Source organism: Perca fluviatilis, chromosome 10, assembly GCF_010015445.1.
Source record: "Perca fluviatilis chromosome 10, GENO_Pfluv_1.0, whole genome shotgun sequence".
NCBI classification, from domain to species: domain Eukaryota; kingdom Metazoa; phylum Chordata; class Actinopteri; order Perciformes; family Percidae; genus Perca; species Perca fluviatilis.
The window spans coordinates 31,930,735-31,954,393 of NC_053121.1; the positions used below are offsets into that span (position 1 = coordinate 31,930,735).

Genomic DNA, 23,659 nt, shown 5'->3' on the forward strand with positions numbered 1-23,659 from the left:
ATAGTGAAAATACTATGCCAAATGTTCTGTGACACGCCTTTTTATTTTCCTTTTATCATTACCTGAGACTGTGCTATAAACAATGTGCTAAAAGTAACATAGTGGGGAAAGTGTAAAAAACCCTCAGTATTAATATTAGTATGAGGTGACAAAATATGCCAGTGCACAGACCTATTTGTAGTGATTCGGATGAAGGGAAATTCCGAAACTACAAAACCTGTCAACAGGACACTTGCAGGGACTCAGAAACAAAATGACTCAACTGAACATATTTTAGTCTTAGTTAAGATGCATTAAGTTTGCAGATATTGAGAGTAGGAAACGGAGTGTGAATGCATGTCTGAGAGGAGGAAGCTGCCCCTGTGTACCGCTATACCACAACTTTCATCGTGTCAGCGAGGGGGGCGGAAGGTGAGAGAGGAAGCCCCTTTTTGATTACCTCCCCTTAAATGTTTCATAATAGGCCTACTTACACTAATTTTCAATGGAAGAAAACCTTTAAACATTTTGGGTCTAAAAAGTGACTTGACTCCAGGTCAAATGTGCTAACAGGTCAGAAATAAAATGTTGCAACTCATTCATAACCTAAGCAACAGTTTTTGTTTCCTTCATGCAGAGATGAAAAGACATGTATGTACAGCTTTCATTAAGAAACCATGTCTGTTCAAATAGGCTACTTCTGCCATCTGATTAGGCCCTACCTACTCTATTTGCATATAATAGGAGATTTATTGTGACCAGCCCAAAGCACACCTGTGTAGGCTTAATACTGTTGATATGCCACAACTAGTCAGGTGGATTGATTATCTTGGCAAAGGAGAAATTCCTACTCACTAATACGGATGTTAATAAATATGTGCACGTTTGAAATAAACTAGCCTTTAGGGTGGTTAGAAAACGTCTTAGATATTTTATTACAACTTGTGAAAAACGGTTGAAACCAAAAATCGATCAGCACGCTCGCCGCCTTCAAACGACACCGCCAACGCACGTAAGACGAAACGAGGAGTTTTACGTAAGAAGAAGAAGAAGAAGAAGAAGGAAAAAAAAAATAATTAGAATTAGAAGAACTTCACGTAAACGGTAAGAGGCGGCTTTGAAACGGTTAAATATCAATTCAGATGTAGAATATAACAACTTTTGGGGTTTGTTGTTGAATATGAATCGTCCACTAAAAATTCGGCATCAATTCTGGGCGTGGTGAATTAGGAAATTCGATGTTTAGCTAGCTAGCGTGATGTCTTTATTACTGCCTAACGTTAACGTCTAACTAGCTAGCTAGCTATCTTCCTACAAACGTGAGGGCTAAACGTTAGAGGCGTTTAAATAAATACAATTCCTAACTCTTTACAGTACGTCCCTAACGAAAGTCAAAGGAACTGTTAACTTTAACATATAGTTATATTCATATTGGTAGGCTATAGAAATATAGAAAGCGCGAAATTAACGTTAGACATATAGCTAGCTAGCTAAGCAAGTGTCCAAATGGCAACGCTTAGGTCAAGTTACCAATATATTGAACTCCGCCGGTGGTTCCCAAAGCGGGGAGTGAGGGAGTTCCAAGGGGTCCTCCAGCCCAAAGGGGGTCATTTATTATCACCAATTCCAAACATGCGTTTAATGCACTTTCTGTAAGAACATCTAAAAGTCCTTGATGTAAAAAGTTTGGAAACTACTAAACTAACATTACATTACTTAACTTTGCTAGCCAATTGTTATTGATGACAAGGGAAAATCTCCCAAATTGTAGTAAATTGCAGGGTTAACTACATCTCTGCAGCTAACCCATGTCTATAGGCTATATAAGGATATTTGTATTGTTACCATATTTTTGAATATGCAATAACTTATACCACTTGCTAACCTAGGTAGTTACAGCTGTTCAGAATAGGCAATTAACTGGATGCCCTTGAACCCTTTTTAAGGACCCCCATGTCTTCAATGGTTAACCCAACATGTCTGTGTTTGTCAGAATCACTCCTTTTTTGTTTTGTTTTTTTTCCTCCTCTTTTCAGTAACCGTGGAAGGTTTCAGGATGTTTCCAGGCCGGGGATCATTTCGAGGTTCCAGAGGAGCCTCTTTTTCACAAATCCTCAGGAAGAATTTACCTGCGATGACTGAATCATACAAAACTCTGGCTACATTGAATCATCCTAGCAACGATGTCTTTAACCAACAAGGGGAAAGTACATTTGAACGTGGTGGGTTTCAGAATATGATTTGCTTGAATCCCACATGACTCTTAGTAGCAACATCTCACCAGTGTTAATTAATTTAATAACTAATTCAGATAACTTTTAGACTGCATTGTCCCCTGTGAGATCTGGTTTCTGTTGTAGGGCTGTTAAATATTTAATTTTTTGCTACAAGCAAATACAGGCCTACAAATCTTGTAGTTACACTTTATTCTGCACTTTTCTTATTTCACTACTTAAGGTCATGCTGCCAAGCCAACAGTTTCACCTAAAGTGCTGATTGACAAATACACGCAAGGCGAGACGCATGCTGTGTCTTTGCTCCATCAGCTTGCCCAGGTTTTGCAGTTTCACCTGGAAATAAAGGAGACGGTGACTACAGGTACAGTAAAGCTTCGCAGCATGTCTGTGCAGTGTCTGCCCATTGCACATATTATACACTCACCTAAAGGATTATTAGGAACACCTGTTAACTTTCTCGTTAATGAAATTATCTAATCAAACAATCACATGGCAGCTGCTTCAATGCATTTAAGGGTGTGGTCTAGACAATCTCCTGAACTCCAAACTGAATGTCAGAATGGGAAAGAAAGGTGATCTAAGCAACTTTGAGCGTGATCTGAGTATTTCACAATCTGCTCAATTACTGGGATTTTCATGCACAACCATTTCTAGGGTTTACAAAGAATGGTCTGAAAAAGGAAAAACATCCAGTATGCTGCAGTCCTGGGGGGGCAAAAATGCCTTGTTGATGCTAGAGGTCAGAGGAGAATGGGCCGACTGATTCCAGCTGATAGAAGATAAACTTTGACTCAAATAACCACTCGTAACAAGCGAGGTATGCAGCAAACATTCCTAAAGAATGCTTCCAGCACCTTGTTGAATCAATGCCACAAAGAATTAAGGCAGTTCTGAAGGCGAAAGGGGGTCAAACACAGTATTAGTAGGGTGTTCCTAATAATCCTTTAGGTGAGTGTATATTATTTGCACATTCTGCACTCAACCTATTCAGCCTTTTTCTTTTCTTATGCCGTTTATTGGTTTTACGTATTTGTTTGTTTCATTTTAATGTTTAATATGTTTGTTTATGTTTGCACCATTAAACAAGGCATATTCCACACAAGTGTACTTATTGTGGCAATAAACCTTTTTCTGATTCTAATTCTACTACTGTTATTGGTCCATAAAAGCTTGTTGATTGATTATACTTGACAAATTTATGCGAAAGATGTAAGTTGCCTGTAATCAAATTATAATCTGGCGCTTGTGATTATTGATGACTTCTGTCATAATTAGTCATTCATTATTACAGTAATTCAGAAGCATTTGTTTTAGAACTGGAATAAACAATTATTTTTTATTGATTACTTTGCCAATAATTGCTTTGTCTGCAAAATGTCAAATCCTGTTACAAATTGCTAAAGCCCAGGGAGACCTCCGGTATTTTTTATTATTTCTGTCAAAACCCTATTACAAAACTAAATAAGTCAGTTTACTATCATAAAAGACAACAAAAAGCAGCCAGGTAGTGTGACAACAACAAGACAGTGAGTTGTGTAGTGTGAACAGTACAGGGATCTGAAGACTTTGAAAGTCTTGTAGTGGCAACTTAGCTTTAGGATAAAACCTGCAGGCTCATCTCCTTACATGATTCCCAAAATGTGACTGCTTACTAGTGGCTGACGTAAAAGACACATTTACAGCCCGTGCTGAGGATTTGTACCCAATCTCTTGTTTTTTCAGGCAACATACAAGGGTTTTATTTTGCCTTTTGTGTCGTGATTGATGGCGTCGAGTACAAGACCGGTATGGGAATAACAAAGAAGGAGGCTCGGCTCAAAGCTGCTCAGCTCGCTCTGCCGGAACTGCTGCCCACCTTGGAGAATCTGAATTATGTCCTCCCTGAAGCATCAGGTTAGGGTCTAATGCTGATCAAAGTACAATGTGTTTCTGTAGCAGACTTAAATGATTCCTCTTGCTGGCTGGTACAATGAGACTTGGGTCACCTACGATGAAGATATCATTTCAGAAAAAGAGAGATTTAGGAAAGTGTAGTAGCATAGAGGTTTCTTGCTGCTTTTGGACATTGTGGACAGATAACTCTTAAAAGAGAATTCGCTGAGTATTTTAGAAAGCAAAACAATTAGGTTGGCCTTGGCACACATGCTCTTGTACAACAACACCCTGTTAACATTTGTAAAGATGAATTAAAATCTATAAAGATTTAGACATAACAGAATAATGCCTAAAAACATGATACAGGCTCATTTTAAGCAGTTATGGGCGGGTAGAGGATGATTATTGAAAATGCTCAGCAATGACTCTTAAAACCTATTTAAAAGATTTAGTGTATTAAGGGGGCTCTCATCTTTATTGATATCCATGCCTGTTTTCCCTTCCTAGATGTCCCTCCACCACTGCCAGTAAAAGAGGAGCCCTCCATCTCTGACATACATCCTTGTAGAGCCATTCATGGTAATGGTGGATTTTTTTTTTTTTGGACTCTCTCACTCTCTTGGATGTCCTAATTGCTAAATGGCAAACATTAGGACAGTTGCATATTTTTTTTGTTCTGTTGGCTCAGTACTCGGTCTCTCTCAAACTAGACATTGACGTTCAAATTGCTGACATTGAGGTTTACATTCAGGGTTGACTTCCATATTGGATGAAAAGTGTTTGGATTGAGGTTATGTTGACTGACTTGTCTGTGAAAAATATTTCACTGCTTGGCCTTAAAAACCCATGGGTTAGTCTGGCTGTATCTCTTGAATGATTGATTGTGTTGGATATAGTTTAAAGTCAGCACTTTGATCTCATAATTATTATTATACCCATAATTTAGAAACCTATGTTCCACAGTTCAGCCAAAGAAACAAAAACGAGGAAGTTGAAATATTGAGGACCATACTGTAGGAAGCAAAAAGGGCAATTGCAGGAAATACTGTACAAACACACACTACTGTAGAATATGCATATCTCTATACTATACATACCTTTCTCATTCAGGGTGTCTGTAATGAAATTAGTGAAAGAAAGCCCAGTTCATTTATCTGTATTATCCTTCTTGCTATTCAGAAAGGACGAGTTCTGTCAACCTCCAGATTCCACAAGCTGTCAAGGATCAGCTCACTAAACTGATGAACAGCCACCCAGAATTCTCTGCTTGTGCGGGCACCACAGCAGCATTTATTATTCAGAATGGTAAGTGAGCTTTCACAAAAGCTGGAGGATATCATGGTCTGATGGTTGGTTTGTAAAAAGTTATACAATACAGGTAGTTTCATCTAAAATTACTTTGTATTGGGTTGTTGAATCATATTGTATACAATAACAATTGTTTAATCTGACATTGGTGGACACAGTGTAAAGGCAACAAAAAACTAATGGGAAATTGGACTTACAAGCTATACAAAGGTAGTATTGCACTTTCTGTATTGTTTGTACAGCTGTTCATGGTATTTTGTTGACTGCATTATGCATACTATATATATATATATATATATATATATATATATATATATATATATATATATATAAATAATACTACATACTGTATAATAAGGAGCAATATTGTATTTCTAGTTCCATTAGAGGTGTGTGTGTGTGCACTTACAAAACTACTCTTGCTCTATAGCAGGTGTTTTTGAGGTGGTCGCTCTAGGCACGGGGAACTTCAATACTAATGAGAGTGCCTCCATGAGTGGACGGATTGTGCACGATTCACATGCAGTGGTAACTGCAAGGAGATCCCTTATGAGGTCAGTTGCAAACATGACCCTGTGTGTATATTGGATAGTTTGGGTCATGTTATGTCTAGAAACAAACTATTTTCTCATTATCCTGTGATGCATGTGTTGATACACTACTATTATTGCTCCATGTAAGGTTATGATACTCCAGACACTGTTACTGAACATATTTCAGATGTTCCATCATAATGAGCCCATCTCATGCTTTGCTGTCAGGTTTCTGTACCGACACCTGCTGATGTTCTTCAGCAAAACGGCCAATCTGACAAAAAAGTCGATCTTCCAGCAGAACAGCAGCAGTGGCCTCCTCAGCCTGAGGGATGGCATTACCCTCCACCTCTATGTGAACCAACTGCCAAAGGGTGCTGCAATCCCTTCTAAACTGTGAGTGTAATTATCAACTTAGAGGTTCCCACTGCTGTTTTCTAATGAGGCACAGCAGATCAAGTGGTGTGATAGATTCAGGGTCGCGAGTAAGGGAAAGGGGGGGGTGTGTTTGTTAGCAGATAGGTATTTGTAAGAGCCACAAAAATGCCAACTATGGAAAAAGTAGGACGAATAAAGTTTCTACAAATGCAATGCTCTTTCCTCAGCTCTGTGCTCTATTCTCAGGCGCCTGAATCCGCTCTCCATTTCGGCATGGCAGGTCAACAACGAGATCAGTCTCCACCTCTCAGTGGAGGGAAAGGTGTTATACTGTTACTTTCTCTCATGTAGGGGATGTTGCTTTTATGATATATGCAACACAAGTTAAGATGTATATTTGTAAATGTATTATGGAGTTGTAATATAATTAGCATTGCAACGGTTACCTGCAATATCGCTGCATAACTACAAATTAATCTGTTTCTTTTAGGTGTTCTCTGTGTTCTCTTCATCCTTTGATCAATCTCCCTCCAAGATGGTCAGCATGTCTGCCACAGACAAGCTCACTCAGTGGCAGGTGCTAGGATACCAGGGAGCCTTGCTCAGCCACTTCATTGAGCCTGTCTATGTCCAAAGCATCCTCATAGGCAAGTCAACAAGTCATGTCATGCTCATTAGACTAGGATTATCAGGGGGTTTTTTTTCTGCAAAGAGAATTTAAAAGCAGCCACCCTATTCCAATTCCGTGCTACCTTTTCCAAATCCTGACCACATAAGCAATTACAAAGTCTGTATTAAGAGCATTGCGTTAAGTGTATCACCATCAAGTGCAAATGCAACAGCAGAGTCACAACAGTAATAACTGTAAAGTGAGACAGTATAGCTATACGTCAGACAATTAAATCCGAATGGTTAAACTTCCTGATTTGTGCTGGTAACCTGATTTGAGAATTGAAGAGAAACTGGTGATTTTCAACCTGGATCCTATTTTGATTTGTGTTAAAGTACAGAAAGCATAGCGTGTTATTTAAAAGATTTTCAATGTCATGGTTGAATATTTAGCTGATTTTGACAATGTGGAAGAGGCCACATGAGATTTTAGAGCAAAACTTCTCCTTAAGTGAGACTTGGTTAGACCCAAAAACAAAAAATAAAAATGTTTTATTTATCTGTAGGGTCCGTAATGTAGTCAAACACACTTATAACAACTTGAGCCTGTCATTGGAAAAAACAAGCCCTTTTAGTGGACATATTGACGGTGCGCAATTGAACCGAAGGATTACATTGCAGACTGTTTCGCGGCTCAAGCTTGAGGTGCTCTTACTCAATGCTGGACCAATTTCAAAAAGATTTCATATCCATTTAGTCACTTAGACACAAAAACGTGGGAAAATAGGGTCCAGGTTGAAAAATACCTTTCCCTTTTTAAAAGGTTAAGCTTCATAAAAGTATTAGAGGAAGTCTATCAGACAAATAACATGATCCAGTGATCACGTATAACTGTACATAGGTATTTGCAAAAAGATATGAACATTTTTTTTTTTTTTTTTTACAATCTTAAATCTTATAGGTGACATTGACTGCAGTGATATCCGTGGCATGACAATCTCTGTGAGCCAGCGTGTGGAGGGGATCACCTCCAAGCTGCCCATGTTCTACTGCATGATGAGGCCCTGCATCAGCCTGGTACCTTCTGTGGCTACTAGCAGTGCCGATAAATGCCAATTGACTTACGGTATCAACTGGAGCGAAGGTGACAGCTCCGTGGAGGTTGTGGATGGCCTGGAGGGCAAGACCGTAGAGCAGTAAGGATGACCGTATAGGAACTTGGCTGTAGGGTGTCGTATGTAGCTACCAATGTTTTTTTTTTTTGCATGTATTCATATTTGCTGGCAAATGGTTTGTTTGGTGGGGGTTTTCCACTCTCAAACTTTTAAGAGATTGGATTGCAATTATTTAAAATTCAAAAATCACTTTAAAGCTTACTGTGCGATCACAGCATATTCATTGATTACATTAATTTTAAGGTTGAAACAACGCAGCCTGGAAATGTAATTGGCAAGTTACCAACTGTGAGAAGTTGAAACTGTAGCCAGTGTTCCTCAGCTTGACAAATTCCCTTGTCAGTCAGCTGTGTAGGGATTAGGGTTGGGCGTCGTCTGGATTTGAACAATTCTGATTCCGATTCTTCCTTTTGATTCCGGTTCATATCGATTCTTGATTCCGATTCTTTGAGGGGTGGAGTTGAATTGGGTCACGTGTTGGTACACAATCCGTGCTGCCTGCACGATCCGTTCTGCGCATGCGCTGATGATAATCCTGTTGTAGGGATTAACGACACTGCACGATCTGTTCCACGCTTCCAGTCGTAGTTGTAGCGGTCTGCCGTTAGCCTAGTGTTTATTTCGTCAGACGAGACTAAATATGTTCCTCAACGACCTTTTAGTGGATGAGACGATGACAAGACTGTGACGAGACTGTGCTGAGACGATGACGAAACGATGACGAGACTGTGCCAATGTCCAAAAACGCTAAGACTAAATTAACATGCATTATTGTTGACGAAAAAAGACGAGACTAAAATGTTTTGCATAAAATAAAAACTAAGATAAAATCTCTCTTCATTTTCCTCTACAATCGTCTCTACTTTTCCATCATGAGATAGAATATTCAGCTGTTACTAGGGTTGGGTAGCGAGACCCGGTGCTAATACGGCACCGACCGGTGCCTTAACGACCGTTATCTACCGGTCCGAATAGCAACACAGATTTCGTTACCACTTAAATGCCTGCGCTTCTCTCTGATGCTCCTAAACGGACGTTAGAGTCAACTGAAACATCGCTGCACGGGACGCTAGTTAACACTATACTTGGCAGCAGGTAACGTTAGCCTACCGTTAGCTAGCAGCTGGATTAAACACAGTTAAAATGCTGACAGCTAAACGGTGTAAAGTTTGTCTGTATTTCACTGGAGAGGATTCCAACAGGGGGACGTACGACAGTCTGCAGCTGTCTGAAAAACAACACATTTGTTGCGTTCACTTCAAACTCGCCTCGCCAGTCTCGTGCTGCTTTCAATGTTATTGTAAAATACCATTTTCCTATTCAATGGTTGTTTTTGTCGTTTAACAGGAATCTACTGGTGAAATAAGGAAGAGGGTCGATATTTATATAACTTTATATAATTTATTGTTATATAACTATTTGACTGAAATGGTTATCAGAAATAATTTATTTAAAAAAAGACTAAAATGTTTTGACTAAAACTTGACTAACATATATTGAGTTCTCTTTTGATTAAAACTAGACTAAAATGACGAGACTTTTAGTCGACGAAAACTTGACTAACAAAAAAAGATATATGAATGACTAAATATGACTAAAACTAACAAGGACATTTGGCACAAGACCAAGACTAAATTAAAAATTGGTGACAAAATTAACATTACGTTACCCTCCACTGGAAAGTTAACGTTTGTTTAGCTAACAGCTAATTCAGCTAACCGCTAGCTGAGACAGCATGTACAAGACCCTTAAACCTCAAAATAACCATTAAAGGTCCCATGACATGGTGCTCTTTGGATGCTTTTATATATACCTTAGTGGTCCCCTAATACTGTATCTGAAGTCTCTTTTATATAGACCTTAGTGGTCCCCTAATACTGTATCTGAAGTCTCTTTTATATAGACCTTAGTGGTCCCCTAATACTGTATCTGAAGTCTCTTTCCCAAAATTCAGCCTTGGTGCAGAATTACAGCCACTAGAGCCAGTCCCACAATGAGCTTTCCTTAGGATGTGCCATTTCTGTGTCTGAGGAGGAGGGGGGGGTGGAGGGTGGGGTTGTGGCCTTGACCAATTGCCACTTTGCTCATTTGAAAGCCATGATGTCGCTCTCTCATGGGTAGGCCAAATTCTCTGGGCGGTCAAAGCAGAGAAAGGGGAGGTAACCTTTCCCCTTATGACATCATAAGGAGAAGATTCCAGATCGGCCCATCTGAGCTTTCATTTTCTCAAAGGCAGAGCAGGATACCCAGGGCTTGGTTTACACCTATCACCATTTCTAGCCACTGGGGGACCATAGGCAGGCTGGGGGAATGCATATTAATGTTAAAAAACCTCAAAGTGAAATTTTCATTCCATGGGACTTTTACAATATATAACAGCTGTTACGTCAGTTCTACTTTTCTTGTGCTCATTTAAAATACAATCACTCAATACTTATCTTTATTATTACTGTAAAGTCTTAATTTAGCTGTAGCCTGCTTTTCCCAGTGTTAGGTTGACTTAATGATATTTCAGACTGAATCAAGCTGTCAGCTTGCGGTTAGCCGAATTAGCTGTTAGCTAAACTGGCGTTAGCTTCCCCGTGGAGGCTAACTTAATACATCCATGAGGCTAATGGCAGACCGCTACAACTATGACAGATCGTGCAGCGTCGTAAATCCCATGGAGGTATTAGGAGAACTCGTAAAACAGGATTATCATCTTGCACGTGCGCAGAACAGATTGTTCAGGCAGCACGGATCGTGTACCGACAGCATGCTTATTTCACAAATAAGAGGAAAGTTTGGTGAATGTGGTTTGCCGTTTTACCGGGCTTTTTCAACGTAAAATAAAGCCACACTAGAGCGCCGCTTACTGTGCTCCGTGGCTGCAACACAACAAGCGCCTGGCTGCTACGGAAACCAAAACTCGCGCATGTTGAATTTGGAACAGATGATCGGATTTTAAACCAAATCCTCCAAACGATTCCAATAAAGAAACAATTCCACTGGAATTGCAATTTTTGAAACAATTCCAAGTAGTTTTAATTTTCTTTTACAATATTTGGGTTATTTTGCTAGCTTTGTCTGTGATAACAACCACTTTTTGTTTACACTGATTATCTGGTTGTAGATCTCCCTTTAAGAGTGGCCCGGCTCTTGCAAGCCGTCTGTGCAAAGCAGCGATGCTGCACCGCTTCAAGTTGGTGGCCAAAGAGGCCCAGAGGCAGGACCTGCTGGCCGCAAGCTTCTACAAAGAAGCCAAGGTAACCTCAACAGTGTTTAATGTAAACCAAAGTAATACTTGTATTACAGCAATAACACAGGTTGCAACCCTGATTCACTGACATTCACTCTCTTGGTAATCAAAAGCAGATCTTGTTTTAAAATTAATCGACACTTGCATGTGATAATAATTCTCAGTTTTCAGTTTGATAAATGCATAACTAGGGCTGCAACTAACAATTACTTTAATAGATTAATCTGTTGATTATTGTTTCGATTTAATCGATGAATTTGATAAAAAAAAAACATTAATTTACATCAACTCAATACATACTTACATACATACTTGTTGTTTTAGTTAAGTTGTGTAAAGGTAAGTAACCCAAAGAGCAGATACAGACAAGACACACACACACACACACACACACACACACACACACACACACACACACACACACAAAGCTTATTCATAAAATTATTATGTAGTAAGTGCAAGTTAAGTTCATTTATACAACACACACAAATGTATTTGTCAACAATAACTGATACGGGACAAAGCACAGAATATATACCTGACAACAGATAAAAAAATGAATGGGCCAAAAAGGTGAGTGAATAAAACCGTGTCTGTAGTCTTGCAAACTATACCACCCCTGCTTTACTACGGTTATTAATGAGCTAACGCTAGCTTGTCATGCTTGTCAGCTGGATAACAAGTAAACACCACACCATCACCAGAAGAGCTACTGGAGGGACGTTACGTTCCTCACTAAAAAACGGAACAGAAGTAGGATTGTGTAGTGACTTTACCCTGCTGTTTAACTCCCTTCCTCCTCATTAAGGACTCCAACATGTTTACGTTTTAGCGCCCGTGCCATGCCGTGTCGCTTTTGTTTATCTTGCAATTAACACGTTTTCGATTTATTTAGTGTGAAATGCTCCCACACCTTGGATGACTTAGGTCGTACTGATTTCTCTGCCTCCACCTTGTGTTTCAGAACAACGTTACGGGTCTCTCCGGTCTCTCTCCGTATTTCCTCTACCCCCGCTCTGCTCTTTTTTTCTTTTCTTCTGCTCCGCGCTGCTCCGCTCTGCGCACAACAATTTTTTTTTTTTTTATCTCCGCGACTGAGTGGCGTAATAGTTGCGCGACACAACGAATCGATAATGAAATTCGTTGCCAACTTTTTTAATAATCTGATTTTATCGATTCGTTGTTGCAGCCCTACACATAACACTTAAACGCTTGATAAATTATTGTCCGCGCAAGGCATATATGCCTAACTTCACTTCATCATTTCAAATTTAAAAAGGATTTTGTCAAGATTGTTGTATATTTGATTTAGAAAAGATCTCTGTACAAATCGTTATTATGCACTTATATTGTTTTTTGTCACTGAAGAGGATGGCAAAGCCGTACCAGGAAGCCAAGAACGTGCTGAAGGAGTTCCTGCTGCAGCAGGGCTATGGTTCCTGGCTGGTCAAGCTTTCTGCTAATGATAACTTCAGCATGTGAGTAAAACCACATTATCACTGAAAGAAAATCTACATTCTGGAAGCAATTGTGTTCAAATGTAAAAACAAACCAGTTTAGTTAACAAGTAGCACTTGTTACTGTGGGACTTGAGCTTGCTGGTGATACCTTTTGTGTTGTGATTTCTACAGGGATTAAAGTCAATCCCTGTTCATGTTTAAAAGCCGTTTTGTGTTTGTGGACTGTCTATGGTCTTTAATCCTTAATTATACATTTGTATAATACAGCCATTTGTAGAGCCAAACAACTTGCATTGCAGCCCACTGCAGGCCTAGATCGTGGTAATAGTTCTTCTACCTTCAGTTAATATTATGTATATGCATTGTATAAGGTGATAAGAGCATGCACTATCTACATTGTCTTAAAATAATGTATGCTAATGTGTGTAATGAAAATGACTATGTACAATGTATGATCATACCTTTTTGTATCCTACTTTTGAGCTTCACATTTATGGTCCTGAGGGCTCTGTATGACAAGTAAGTCACGATTGTTACATAAAGACCTGCGTTTGGTCTCACTTAAGTTACTGTTTGTGTTTTCATTTCATAGAGAAAATCATATTTTTGGTCCATATTCAGTGATTTGACTTAACACTTGATACTGAACAGTGTGTGATTTGAGTCTTAGTAAGCCATACTCTATATCCACGATGTTCCACCAACGGGATTGCTCCGGTGTCGCCGGAAATTCCACCGGATGTCCGTTACCTTCCGCTTTCTTTGTGTTGAATTTTAAACTCCGGTGGATTTCTGAGGACTATGGTTAACTGCTCCTCAGATCTCTGCAGGGTAAATCCAGACAGCTAGCTAGACTATCTGTCCAATCTGAGTTTTCTGTTGCACGACTTTTGAATGTACACGTTCCAGCAAAACAAGTTCCTTCACGAGGCTATTTTGCAGCGGCACCATTGGTACGTCCCAAAGTCCTTAAATTGCATCCCCGACTCCTCCACTTGCCTCCCTTCCTCGCGTCTTAGTCCCTCCCACCGAGGAGGCCCGGGAGAGACGCGAGGAAATCATCGGAAGAAAGAGGCAATGAGCAAATGTGTTTTTAGAGGGTGATGAGACGTTTTTCTCTGAAGCGTCAGCTGTTTGGGCAGAGTTAGCAACTCCTTCAGCTGCATGGCTTCCGCGAAGGCTGCTCTCATGTATCCTCAGCTATAGCTCCTCCATGATCCCTTGTCAATGCTCTGTCCTCTGGACGAAATAAGAGCTTTGAGACATCTGGTTCAGACGAGGACCGAGGAGTCGAGGAGCTATCAAATAAGGGAGATGAGATTCAGCCCACGGCTCCGTCCGGTACTTAGCGCTGCCCATGATGATTGTGATTGGTTTAAAGAAATGCCAATAAACCAGAGCACGTTTTTCTCCCATCCCGGAATGCTGTGTGGACTAGCCAGACCCTCCTCAGCAGCGCTGTGGAGGAAGGTCTTGCAATGCGAGACTAAGTAAGCCATGATCCCCCAGGGGCAAATTACAAGCCCAGCAGTATGTAAAGTAATATACAAATAACTTAAAATGAGCTCCACATTTACCAGCTGCAAAATTAAAATAATTAATACAATGCATCAATAATTATAATCAAATAGTATTCATTATTATGCAATACAACTTATTTGTTTATCAAAATAAGATGTTTTCTCTAATCTGTATTCTAATCTCAAAACACTCCAAAGGGCTTTATTTGTGTATTGAAATCACCAAAGTTTTCTTCTGGGGGAGAAGGCCCCCAGACCCCACAACCTGGTTTTTCTTCCACATTTGTTTCACTACTCAGAGTTTGCAGGTCCGTATTTAAAAAGAAAAGTTTGCTATCTTGTGTGAACTGGCAAACATGAAATGACTTGGTGTTGCCCTCTATACAGTTAGTGGCTGGTTAACCATTGTATTTTGCAAAGATCTGGCTGCTTGTCACTGTATTGAAACATATAGACCCCCTTATGTTGAAGCAAACTCGATTTGCTCTGATATTACATATACGCATACAGGAAATGCTGGGGTTTCCTGTTTATGCGCTTTAGTGGATCATTTACTCTTAAGTGTTGAGCAGTCTTGTGAATGGAGTGGTGTGTTTACTTCGTACTGGTTTGGGCAACAGAAGGAGCTACCAGTGCATTCAGGGAACTTGTGTCCAAGGATCAAGCCTTACAGTTCCAGTTACAGCTCCAGGTTTCATACTTGTTTTTTTTGTTCTTGCTTTTACATATATAGTGCAGAGTGTGATTTTAAGGTGTAATTCAGTGCACCAAACTCTGATAGCACCTTACACTGTTTCATTTTATGCCAGTATGGCAGTTTAATAAATGGTCAAATGCTAATTAGTTTTATTGGAATACTTATCATTTTTGACTGGTTAGGTTGTGCTCCATGAGAGGCCCTTGCAGTTGATATTTGATGCTGATGTCTTTGTTTTGAATGATAATGCAGAGGGAAACCTTAATGGCAGTCAATTAACAAAGTAGTGTTAGCATGATGCATGTAAAAGGCCATATTGTCTAGAGGCACTGCATACATTGCCCTCCTTCCTGCTGCAGCCAATTCATAGTTGTAAATATTTTATTTTGGAAATTCTTTTGGTAGTTTTTCAGTTAGCAGGGGATTTTTTTTATCAAGGCAAGTCCTGTAGATCAGAAGAGGGAAGTCTCCCAAAAATCCTTACCTTATCTTATCATTATCCTCAGCTTATGTTGCGTGTATGTGTTTAACATCAGGCAGCCAACTCACAGTGGAATTTTCTGTAAAATGGCACCAACCCATATTAGTTTTGTGATCTTGGCTGAATGTGAATGTTCTATGTGTAATAAATTATGCCTACTATTGTATTCTTGTGTTGGACTGGAATCTATTATGGCTTGTAGAATGTTTCATGTTGTCACTGAAATGGTAAATGTGTGTCCTTGTGGAAATTGATGCTAATATACATTTTACATACATACGGTTTTAACATAGGTGTGTCAGGGTCTTGCGTTGTCTAATGCCACTAGGATTTAGGGAATATGACTTAAAAATATTGAAGTTACTGATTCAGTTCTCCCAAAGAGAAGCAAATTGATAGTGTAAAATATAAATGAGCTGAACCTTTTGTTTGACATCAGTCACTGAGGTGATACTAGTAGGTTTAGAGATAAACAGGATGTGCAACTCTTTTGATGTGGTTATACAATGAACCATTTGAGACCCGCGCTCTTAGAAGCTGTGCGCCTATGCCAAGGTGCTGTGCAGTAGTGTGTGTAGTATGTACTGCATTCTTGTAGATTTTGGCTGGATTAAGAACCCCATGGGCCCCTGGGTGGCATTTTGTCTCCGCAATTGTCTGTGAAATGTTGTAATTTGTCTTAAACAAAATACATCTCAGTACCCCTGACTTTTAGGACGGGACAACAGGGCACAAAATGCCTTCTTTCATGATAAGGATGATGTGCAAAAAACTTTAAAATATGAAAAGATCCAAATGAAAAGAAAGTGGTTACTATCAATGGCATAAATTTGTGCTTATTGTTTTTTGGAAGGTGACTGTAACCACTATTGCCACCTTTTTCATATACTATATTGTTTTATACTATGCAGTACAGTAAGCTATACACACTTCACAAATGTACTAGAGGTGTTGAAATTAATCAAATAATCGATGCATCGAATCGGGGACCTGGACGATGCTGCATCGATTATCGTCCGGGCCATAATCGATTATTTCTGTATACAACAACATTTCTGTTTACATATTCTGGTATGTTTTGCACATTCAGGAAGTGCCATGTGCTCATTGCTGTAGTTTTATGTATCCAATTTAATTAGTATTAGAGCACTGCAGAATGTTTTATTTTTGAAGCTATGAAAAGCTATTAATTAAATATCCTATATGGCTTTAATAGAAAAATGTATTTGATGCATTGTGATGCATCGAGATATTGAATCGCTGACATGATAATCGTAATCGAATCGGGAGATCAGTGAAGCTTCACACCTCTAAAATGTACTGTACTCTAGCCATACATGTAGTGTACATAGGATTTTTGTACTGTCATCCTTTTTACTGTAGCTGTCATTTGGGTCTCTGGATCAGCAATGGATTTGCAATGTTTGCGTTTTATTTAGTAGTATTTAAAGTGCTCACGTTATGCTTTTTGGCTTTTCCCCTTTCCTTTATTGTGTTATATATCTTTTGTGCACGTTAAAGGTTTACAAAGTGAAAAAGCCCAAAGTCCACCCCAAAGGGACTTAACATCTCTAACAGAAAACACTGTTCACAAACTGCTCCAAACAGCTCTATTGTAGTCCAGCCTTTACTTCGGCGATAAACGTGCGTCACTTTGTAACACGTTATAATGCTCGCCTAGCTGCTAGCATGGCACGCCCTCATACTCTGCAACTGACTAGCTAGCAGTACTTACTGCGCATGTGCAACTCCCAACAAAGATGGTACAGAAGTGAGATGCCTCACTCTGTAGCTAAAACGGGGGTGGAAAAAGGAGCTGCAGCAATGTGTAGTACAACAAATATATGGTGTTTTCTGAAAATTAAACCACATAAACCTATTCTGGTACAACCTCTAAATACAATTAAGAACCTGAAAATGAGCATAATATGAGCACTTTAAAATATGACAAACTTTAAGAAAATGAAGGAAACAGGATTTTTGTCACAAAGTTTTACAAGTCCCTTATTTTTCATTGCCATCCTGTCTCTACATTGTTTGTGCTGTTCCAGTGTGAAAGGTTTTGTATGACTGTTGATTAGGGCTGGATCCGAATATTCATTCGATGGGTAGGTATTCGTTTTTCCTGTAAGTTATGAGGGTGGTGGCAAGAGAGTGGTGGATAAAAAAGCAACGGTATGTCGCATCTGCTACACTAGAATAGGCTACACCAGTGGGAATACTACAAACATGTCAACTCATTTACGCCGACATCACCTCAGCGTGTCAATAACTGGAACTAGACGAAAACGAGAAGCAACACACATGCTACAAACTATGCCCGCAGCAATTTCCAACTGATTCAAACAGGGCAAAAGACATCACTGCGGCAATTGGTACATTTATAGCCGCGGAATTGAGACCCTACTCTGTAGTGGAAAACGCAGGTTTTACAAACATGGTTAAAGTAATTGATCCCCGTTACACTATGCCTTCATGAGCCCATTTCAGCCAGACCGTAATTCCTGCTTTGTACATCAACAAAAAAAAGCCCAACTAGAGAACCAATTGTCCGAAGCACCAGCCGTTGCTCTGACAGCAGACGGCTGGACGTCAAGGGCTACACAAAGCTACTTGACTGTAACGTGTATAATTTTTCATAAGGAGCTGTTTTTGTTTTATATGCTGCTAAGAAGACACTCCAGAAGATGGGTCAGGTATAGCTCTGTTATTGTTCAAAGTAAAACAGATCATACTTTATGATGTTAGTTTTAATCAATAAACAAATTATAAAAATCAAGTCAATTTCTCTGGCATTTCTTTCTTTTTGCTGTATCGAACCGTGACACCACTGTCTCTTATCGAACCGAACCGTGAATTTTGTGAACCGTTACACCCCTATTTCTGTATGGTTATACTGTAGCAGCCTAGTGTCGTTTACAGGCGATTTGATAAAGTTAAAGAGTACGGTCGTGCATAAAGCCATTGCTCGGCGCTGGCTGAGCATGCATTCACAAACACTGCGTCGGTCGTCGCTCCTCAGTCAAAACGCAGGTCTTCCCATTTATTTTGAATGCCTGCGGCAAAATGTTGAGACTAATTCAAATTTTGGGGGGAAATAAAGCAACCTGACGTCACGCTGCGGTGGACTCGTCAGTCCGCTTTGCGCCATTTAGAGTTCCGTAACGTAACAGAAACATCACTGCCTCTATCACTGCCACAAAAGACTTTAACACTATAAAGGTAAAAGCGAAACACAAGCACTGAACTGCCCCGGAATTTGTGTTCAGTAACAATAGGTGACTGTGTTCTGCAACAACAAAGCAGAGTCACTTCATCTCTTTTTTTTTTTTTTTTTTTTTTTTTTTTTTTTCTCTCTCTCTTTGAAATGAAGCTGCCTATAGTTAGTTTTTTTCGATTGCTAAACGACAGTGGGCATAACTGGAGTCACGTGCAAAACTCAAACCACAGTCTGCATTACCAACAGTCACCTGAGCTAAACCGTTCACATCACCTGCAAAACTCATTCTAAGCAACACAACTCTTAACACACGTCTCAAAAAAGGATCAGTGCAGCCAAACACTATGAACAATCCTCACTGAGGTAACACACACTGTCATTCAGAACACACAGAGTTAAAACACTAGCATCAAACACCAATACAGAAATTACAAACTTTCCCATCTTTACAGTTTGAACAATTTACTCCAAATCTTTTTATTGGTTTTCACAGTTTGAACAATTTGAGTGACTTTACACTACTCGATAGTTTCTTTAAGGAAAATATATAGATTTTATAATATACCAATTTTTACGTAAGGTAAACAAGAAGGAATGAAAATCAGCAGTTTGCTTCAATATAGTATTTTGTCTCTAGTAATTTATGGAATTACTGGGACAAAAAAACTAATGGTACATAACAGTAACAAAAAATAGTGACTAATCTTGCCTCTCTCCAGCATCATGTAGCAAATTTTCTTCATCACATTGGATGTCTGCATCATCTCTAAATACAAATGAATGTGGTGTTTCCATTGCTTTCACCTTCATTACTTTCTGAAAAACAGTAAGAATGCAGTTTTACTATTGTAAAGATATAGGGTTTTTCACTTTTTTTATAGCTGTGTATATAACCTCAGACATCTTACCTGGACATATTGGTATCTTTCCTCTTTTACCTGTTTCTCTCAAACGGTACAGTGTAGAATTGTTTCATTCTTATTTGGTGTTTGTATAAAAAAAGGCTTTCTGAGCTTTCTCTGTATGAATACCATATATGTTCACCAACTAGTCTACAACAAGACACCTGCTTAGGCTTTCAGCTAAAATTCCAATCAGCAGTGTTTAATAGGCACCAGACTGAAATCTATTCTGTTTTGAATAGATTATATAGAATAGATTTGAATGGTTAACAGTTTTGACAGCAGTGTGTTAGCATTTGAACAAAGTGCTGTAAATCTACAGTGTTGTGCACGTTGTGGTTAAAGTGATGGGATAAGTGTGTAGAGTTTTGAAAACTGTGTTCAAGCAATGAAAAACGAACTAGAGTTTGGTCCACATGAACTGCTGCTGTGAAGACTGGATTTAGAGTTTTGCACGTGACTCCAGTTGTGCCCACTGTCGTTTAGCAATCGAAAAAACTGTAAATTGTTATTAGCACAGCTGTTTAACCTGTATTTTTACCAGTATTTTCGCTGTTAACATTCTGTTGAGGCGGTGAAAAATCTAAACGGTTAGTGTGGTGTAACTAACTTCATTTCTAGCGTGTAAGACTTGTTGCATATTAGTCAACCATGCTTTGTAGCTTTGCTGTTACTCTTGCCTCATAATCACAAAATGTAGACTTCACCATCAAAATTGTCTGTAGTCCGTCCATTGTTACAGTGCAGTGAGATCCTGCTAGTAATGTTAATGATTATGGAGATTTAAAAGCATTGATCTTTCAGAGTGGAGATTTGGGGACCTGACAACTATATTTTAGCTGATGTTTTAAAAAATAAAAATAAAATCTGGCTATCATGCTATTATATTATGATGCCAAACGGCTAACTTGCCAAAACAGTAAAGTGGACGTACCTATCGGTTCAAATGGTTATGCACTGTGGGAGTGTACAGACTCTGTATTTGTTCCTAAAATGACTTGACAATAAATGAATCACTATGACTTCATTTTCCATATTCAAACTTTGTGTGGACAGCTTGACTAGTTTCTTTGCCCTTTTAATGTTAAGGAAATACAGCCTCCTACAGAGGCCATATACCTACCTATTCCTCTCCCACATAATGTTAAGAGGGGAAAATCTGGCTCTAAAACAGACTTGTTGTGTCTTATTTATCTTATGGGTAGGTTAATCCAAAACTTGGTTCAAAATATCATTATTTTTCAATGTAGTCTCCACCAAACAACACACAAGAGCTAAACTAACTTAGCTTGTTTCCCATAATTTGTAATGTTTTTACTGGCAATACACAATCTCTTTTAAGATTATTTTATTAAGTTATTCCTTCAGGTTTAGAGTACCAACAAACATCATACAAAATAAATAATAAATATACTGTATAAATAGAAATTCAGGGGTTTACAGGAGCTTACATCAAAAGCATCGACATTGACTGAGAACTTTTAAATACATTTCACAGCAGAATGTTGTAGACATTAGAGGGAAACATATATACTTGTGGAAGTATAAGATTATTAATATGTAGTAAAAAGTAAAATAAATAAACATTCAGTATGAATAGTTGCCTTATCTCCACATTGCAATGACATGGTTATAGATGTCAATATTTAGAGCAGCGTAGCATCACTCAAATCAGATATATACCTGAGATCACTCAATTCCACATGTGTAGATGTTGCGTGATTACATAAAATCCTTAAAACACTCATATATTCTTGAAAAGTCCGTCTGCTTCAGAATCAATGGTTGGTCATGTCATCTCGTACTAGATGGAAGTTTAGTTGTCCATTATTTGCATTTCATGACAGCTGAGCTTCACTTTTTTCAAGTAAGGTAACCGTTTTATCCAGAAACTCATGGAAGGGAGTTTCAGACCATCTTTCACACTTACATTCTGTTGAGTTTGTCAGTGCCTAGGGAGAAGAAAATGATGATAGTTCAGTCGATTTGAGTAGATTTTATGTTGTCAAAACATTTTTTTTATTAAATCATTGGCACTTGATTTGGCAACACAGCGTGGAAAAATACTTACATGGCCTTTTTCCGATCGTTTTGTTATCAAACGATCCAAGTATTGGACATCCAGTCCTATGTATTCCATAGGATCTCCACATTCTTCTTTTACTGTTCCATTAAGTTCTCTCCTAACGCAGTCCAGTGCTGTAGTAATGCATTGTGGCTGTGTGAGAGAGAAAGATGTTTTAGCTTCCTTTTACTGCTCTGACTGAGGCAGACTTGTGGCTGCAAAATGAGAAGTCAGCTGCGTGAGGAATCAACACCTGCCAAGCTCATTTCCTGTACTAGAGAACCTTTACATGTGGTTTAAAAAAGCTCATCTAAACCCTGACACTTCAGCTTCTTTGATGCTGGGGAGTACCCAACATGACTTTTTTTTTTTTTTGTACTTGACTTACTATTCACAAACTGATCAATTCATCATCATATTTGGTACAGTACATACCTATACCATTTTTCACTGTTAATCGTGAATTGTTCTGCAATGCATCATGTTTAAATAAACAACCTGTAAATCCACGACTTTACCATATTAAAATATACCCTTACCTCCACGTTTTCTGGAGCATAGAATTTTGAATCCGATAGCTGTATGGAAAGAAGAAAACATTGGACTGTATTAACAACTGGCAAAAACTTTGCAAACTGAGCAGGGAAGTATATTTGGCTTAAAATTACTTACACATTTTACATGTTTCCTCAAAAAGTGATGCCCAAAGTTACCAATGGGTTGTGATTTTGTTTGAAGACAACCAGAGAGAGTTAAGAGAGTTATCCAAACGGCAATCCCAATAAAGTGCTCCATTTTTAGCTTGAAGGCTTGTCAGTGTGAGAAGCAAGATGTCTAGTGGAGTTGTTGTATTGGTTTACTTACCCCCTGTGCTTGATTGCTTTTATATAGCTGTGGGGTGGAAAGGGTGGGCTGAATTAGTTGCATATCACCTAATGCATACAGCGTTGTTTTTCCTTTAGATGACTCTTGGAATTTTTTTTTACTATGCTACTACAACATGGTAAAATCCCTCAAGTGGCCTATTGTAGCACAGCATTTAACTTGAAGCTGTTCTGAAAGTAGGTTGGCCGTCCCTAGTTTGTGGTACAGAGGGTTTTTCTTTCTCTCTGTTAACTCTATTGGGCAAATGTTTGTCACGAACTGACACTTTTTGTACATATATAAAAGATGTTGTTGCTGTTTTACATGTATGTTTATGTCTTCCTGTAACTGATAATTGTATAAGGCACAGCTCACTGAAGAAAAATAATTTGGAAAAAGCCCTAACGACTGCAATGACAGTGAATGAATGCTGGGCCCTTGTGCTCTGCATGAGTTTGTTTCAAGTTTTTTTCTTTTTTCTTTTTTTTTGTGATCTGAGGTTTATCTCCTCAAATGTCTGCTAGTGATGAGAGTGTGCAAGAGTGTGTGATGGGTCTTCTATTACTTGTTTCATTAGTTTCATCATGCAAATGTCAGTCATAGCTGCTAGTTAACTTTCCACTTTCCATTTCCACATGGTTCTTTTTTATTTTCTGGTCTCGGTGTATTCCCACTGCCTCCGCATTAGTGATATATTCCTGCTTTGTATGTTTACAGCCTAGTACAAAACACAGTTTTTGGTCTCTATAGCTCTCTATGAATAAGTTCCCCCTTCATGACAACTATATTCAGGCATAAAGGTCTGCATAATTAGGAGCCTGGCACTTTGAGGGACAGGTGTGCTGCTCTCATAGGAAGTGAGCATAGACTGTAGGCTTTGTTCAGCCTGCCTCGGCTCTGTCCACGCTCCAACTCTTTGCCCATTTTTTGGTTAAGGCCATGCCAGGCACTGCCAAGATGCCCACGGCTGGAGCTACCGCCACGTACTTTGAGCTTCATGAGCTCAGGATTATTAGGGCCCTATTTTAACGATCTGAAACGCAAATATCAAACGCCAAACGCAAGTAGCTTTGTGGGCGGATCTCACTCTTGCGCCCGACGCAAATCTAAAATGGGTT

At 39.0% G+C, this 23,659-nt stretch overlaps 1 protein-coding gene across 3 annotated transcripts in view; it reads left to right on the forward strand.

Annotated features, from left to right (window-relative positions):
• Positions 1-766: 766 nt before the first annotated feature.
• adad1 (adenosine deaminase domain containing 1 (testis-specific)) overlaps positions 767-23,659 on the forward strand; it is a 53,718-nt gene continuing 30,825 nt past the window's right edge. Inside the window, exons 1-13 of one of the 3 annotated variants that reach the window (XM_039814345.1) lie at positions 767-1,083; positions 2,016-2,201; positions 2,437-2,577; positions 3,939-4,109; positions 4,599-4,670; positions 5,271-5,396; positions 5,833-5,953; positions 6,161-6,328; positions 6,557-6,632; positions 6,801-6,957; positions 7,881-8,115; positions 11,207-11,339; positions 12,701-12,810. In XM_039814345.1, the coding sequence (XP_039670279.1) occupies positions 2,036-2,201; positions 2,437-2,577; positions 3,939-4,109; positions 4,599-4,670; positions 5,271-5,396; positions 5,833-5,953; positions 6,161-6,328; positions 6,557-6,632; positions 6,801-6,957; positions 7,881-8,115; positions 11,207-11,339; positions 12,701-12,810 (1,676 nt within the window). In that variant the 5' untranslated portion in view covers positions 767-1,083; positions 2,016-2,035. Of the gene's footprint in view, positions 1,084-2,015; positions 2,202-2,436; positions 2,578-3,938; positions 4,110-4,598; positions 4,671-5,270; positions 5,397-5,829; positions 5,954-6,160; positions 6,329-6,556; positions 6,633-6,800; positions 6,958-7,880; positions 8,116-11,206; positions 11,340-12,700; positions 13,358-23,659 lie in introns of those variants that run through there. The other 2 variants (XM_039814344.1, XM_039814346.1) reach the window with 2 other exon arrangements.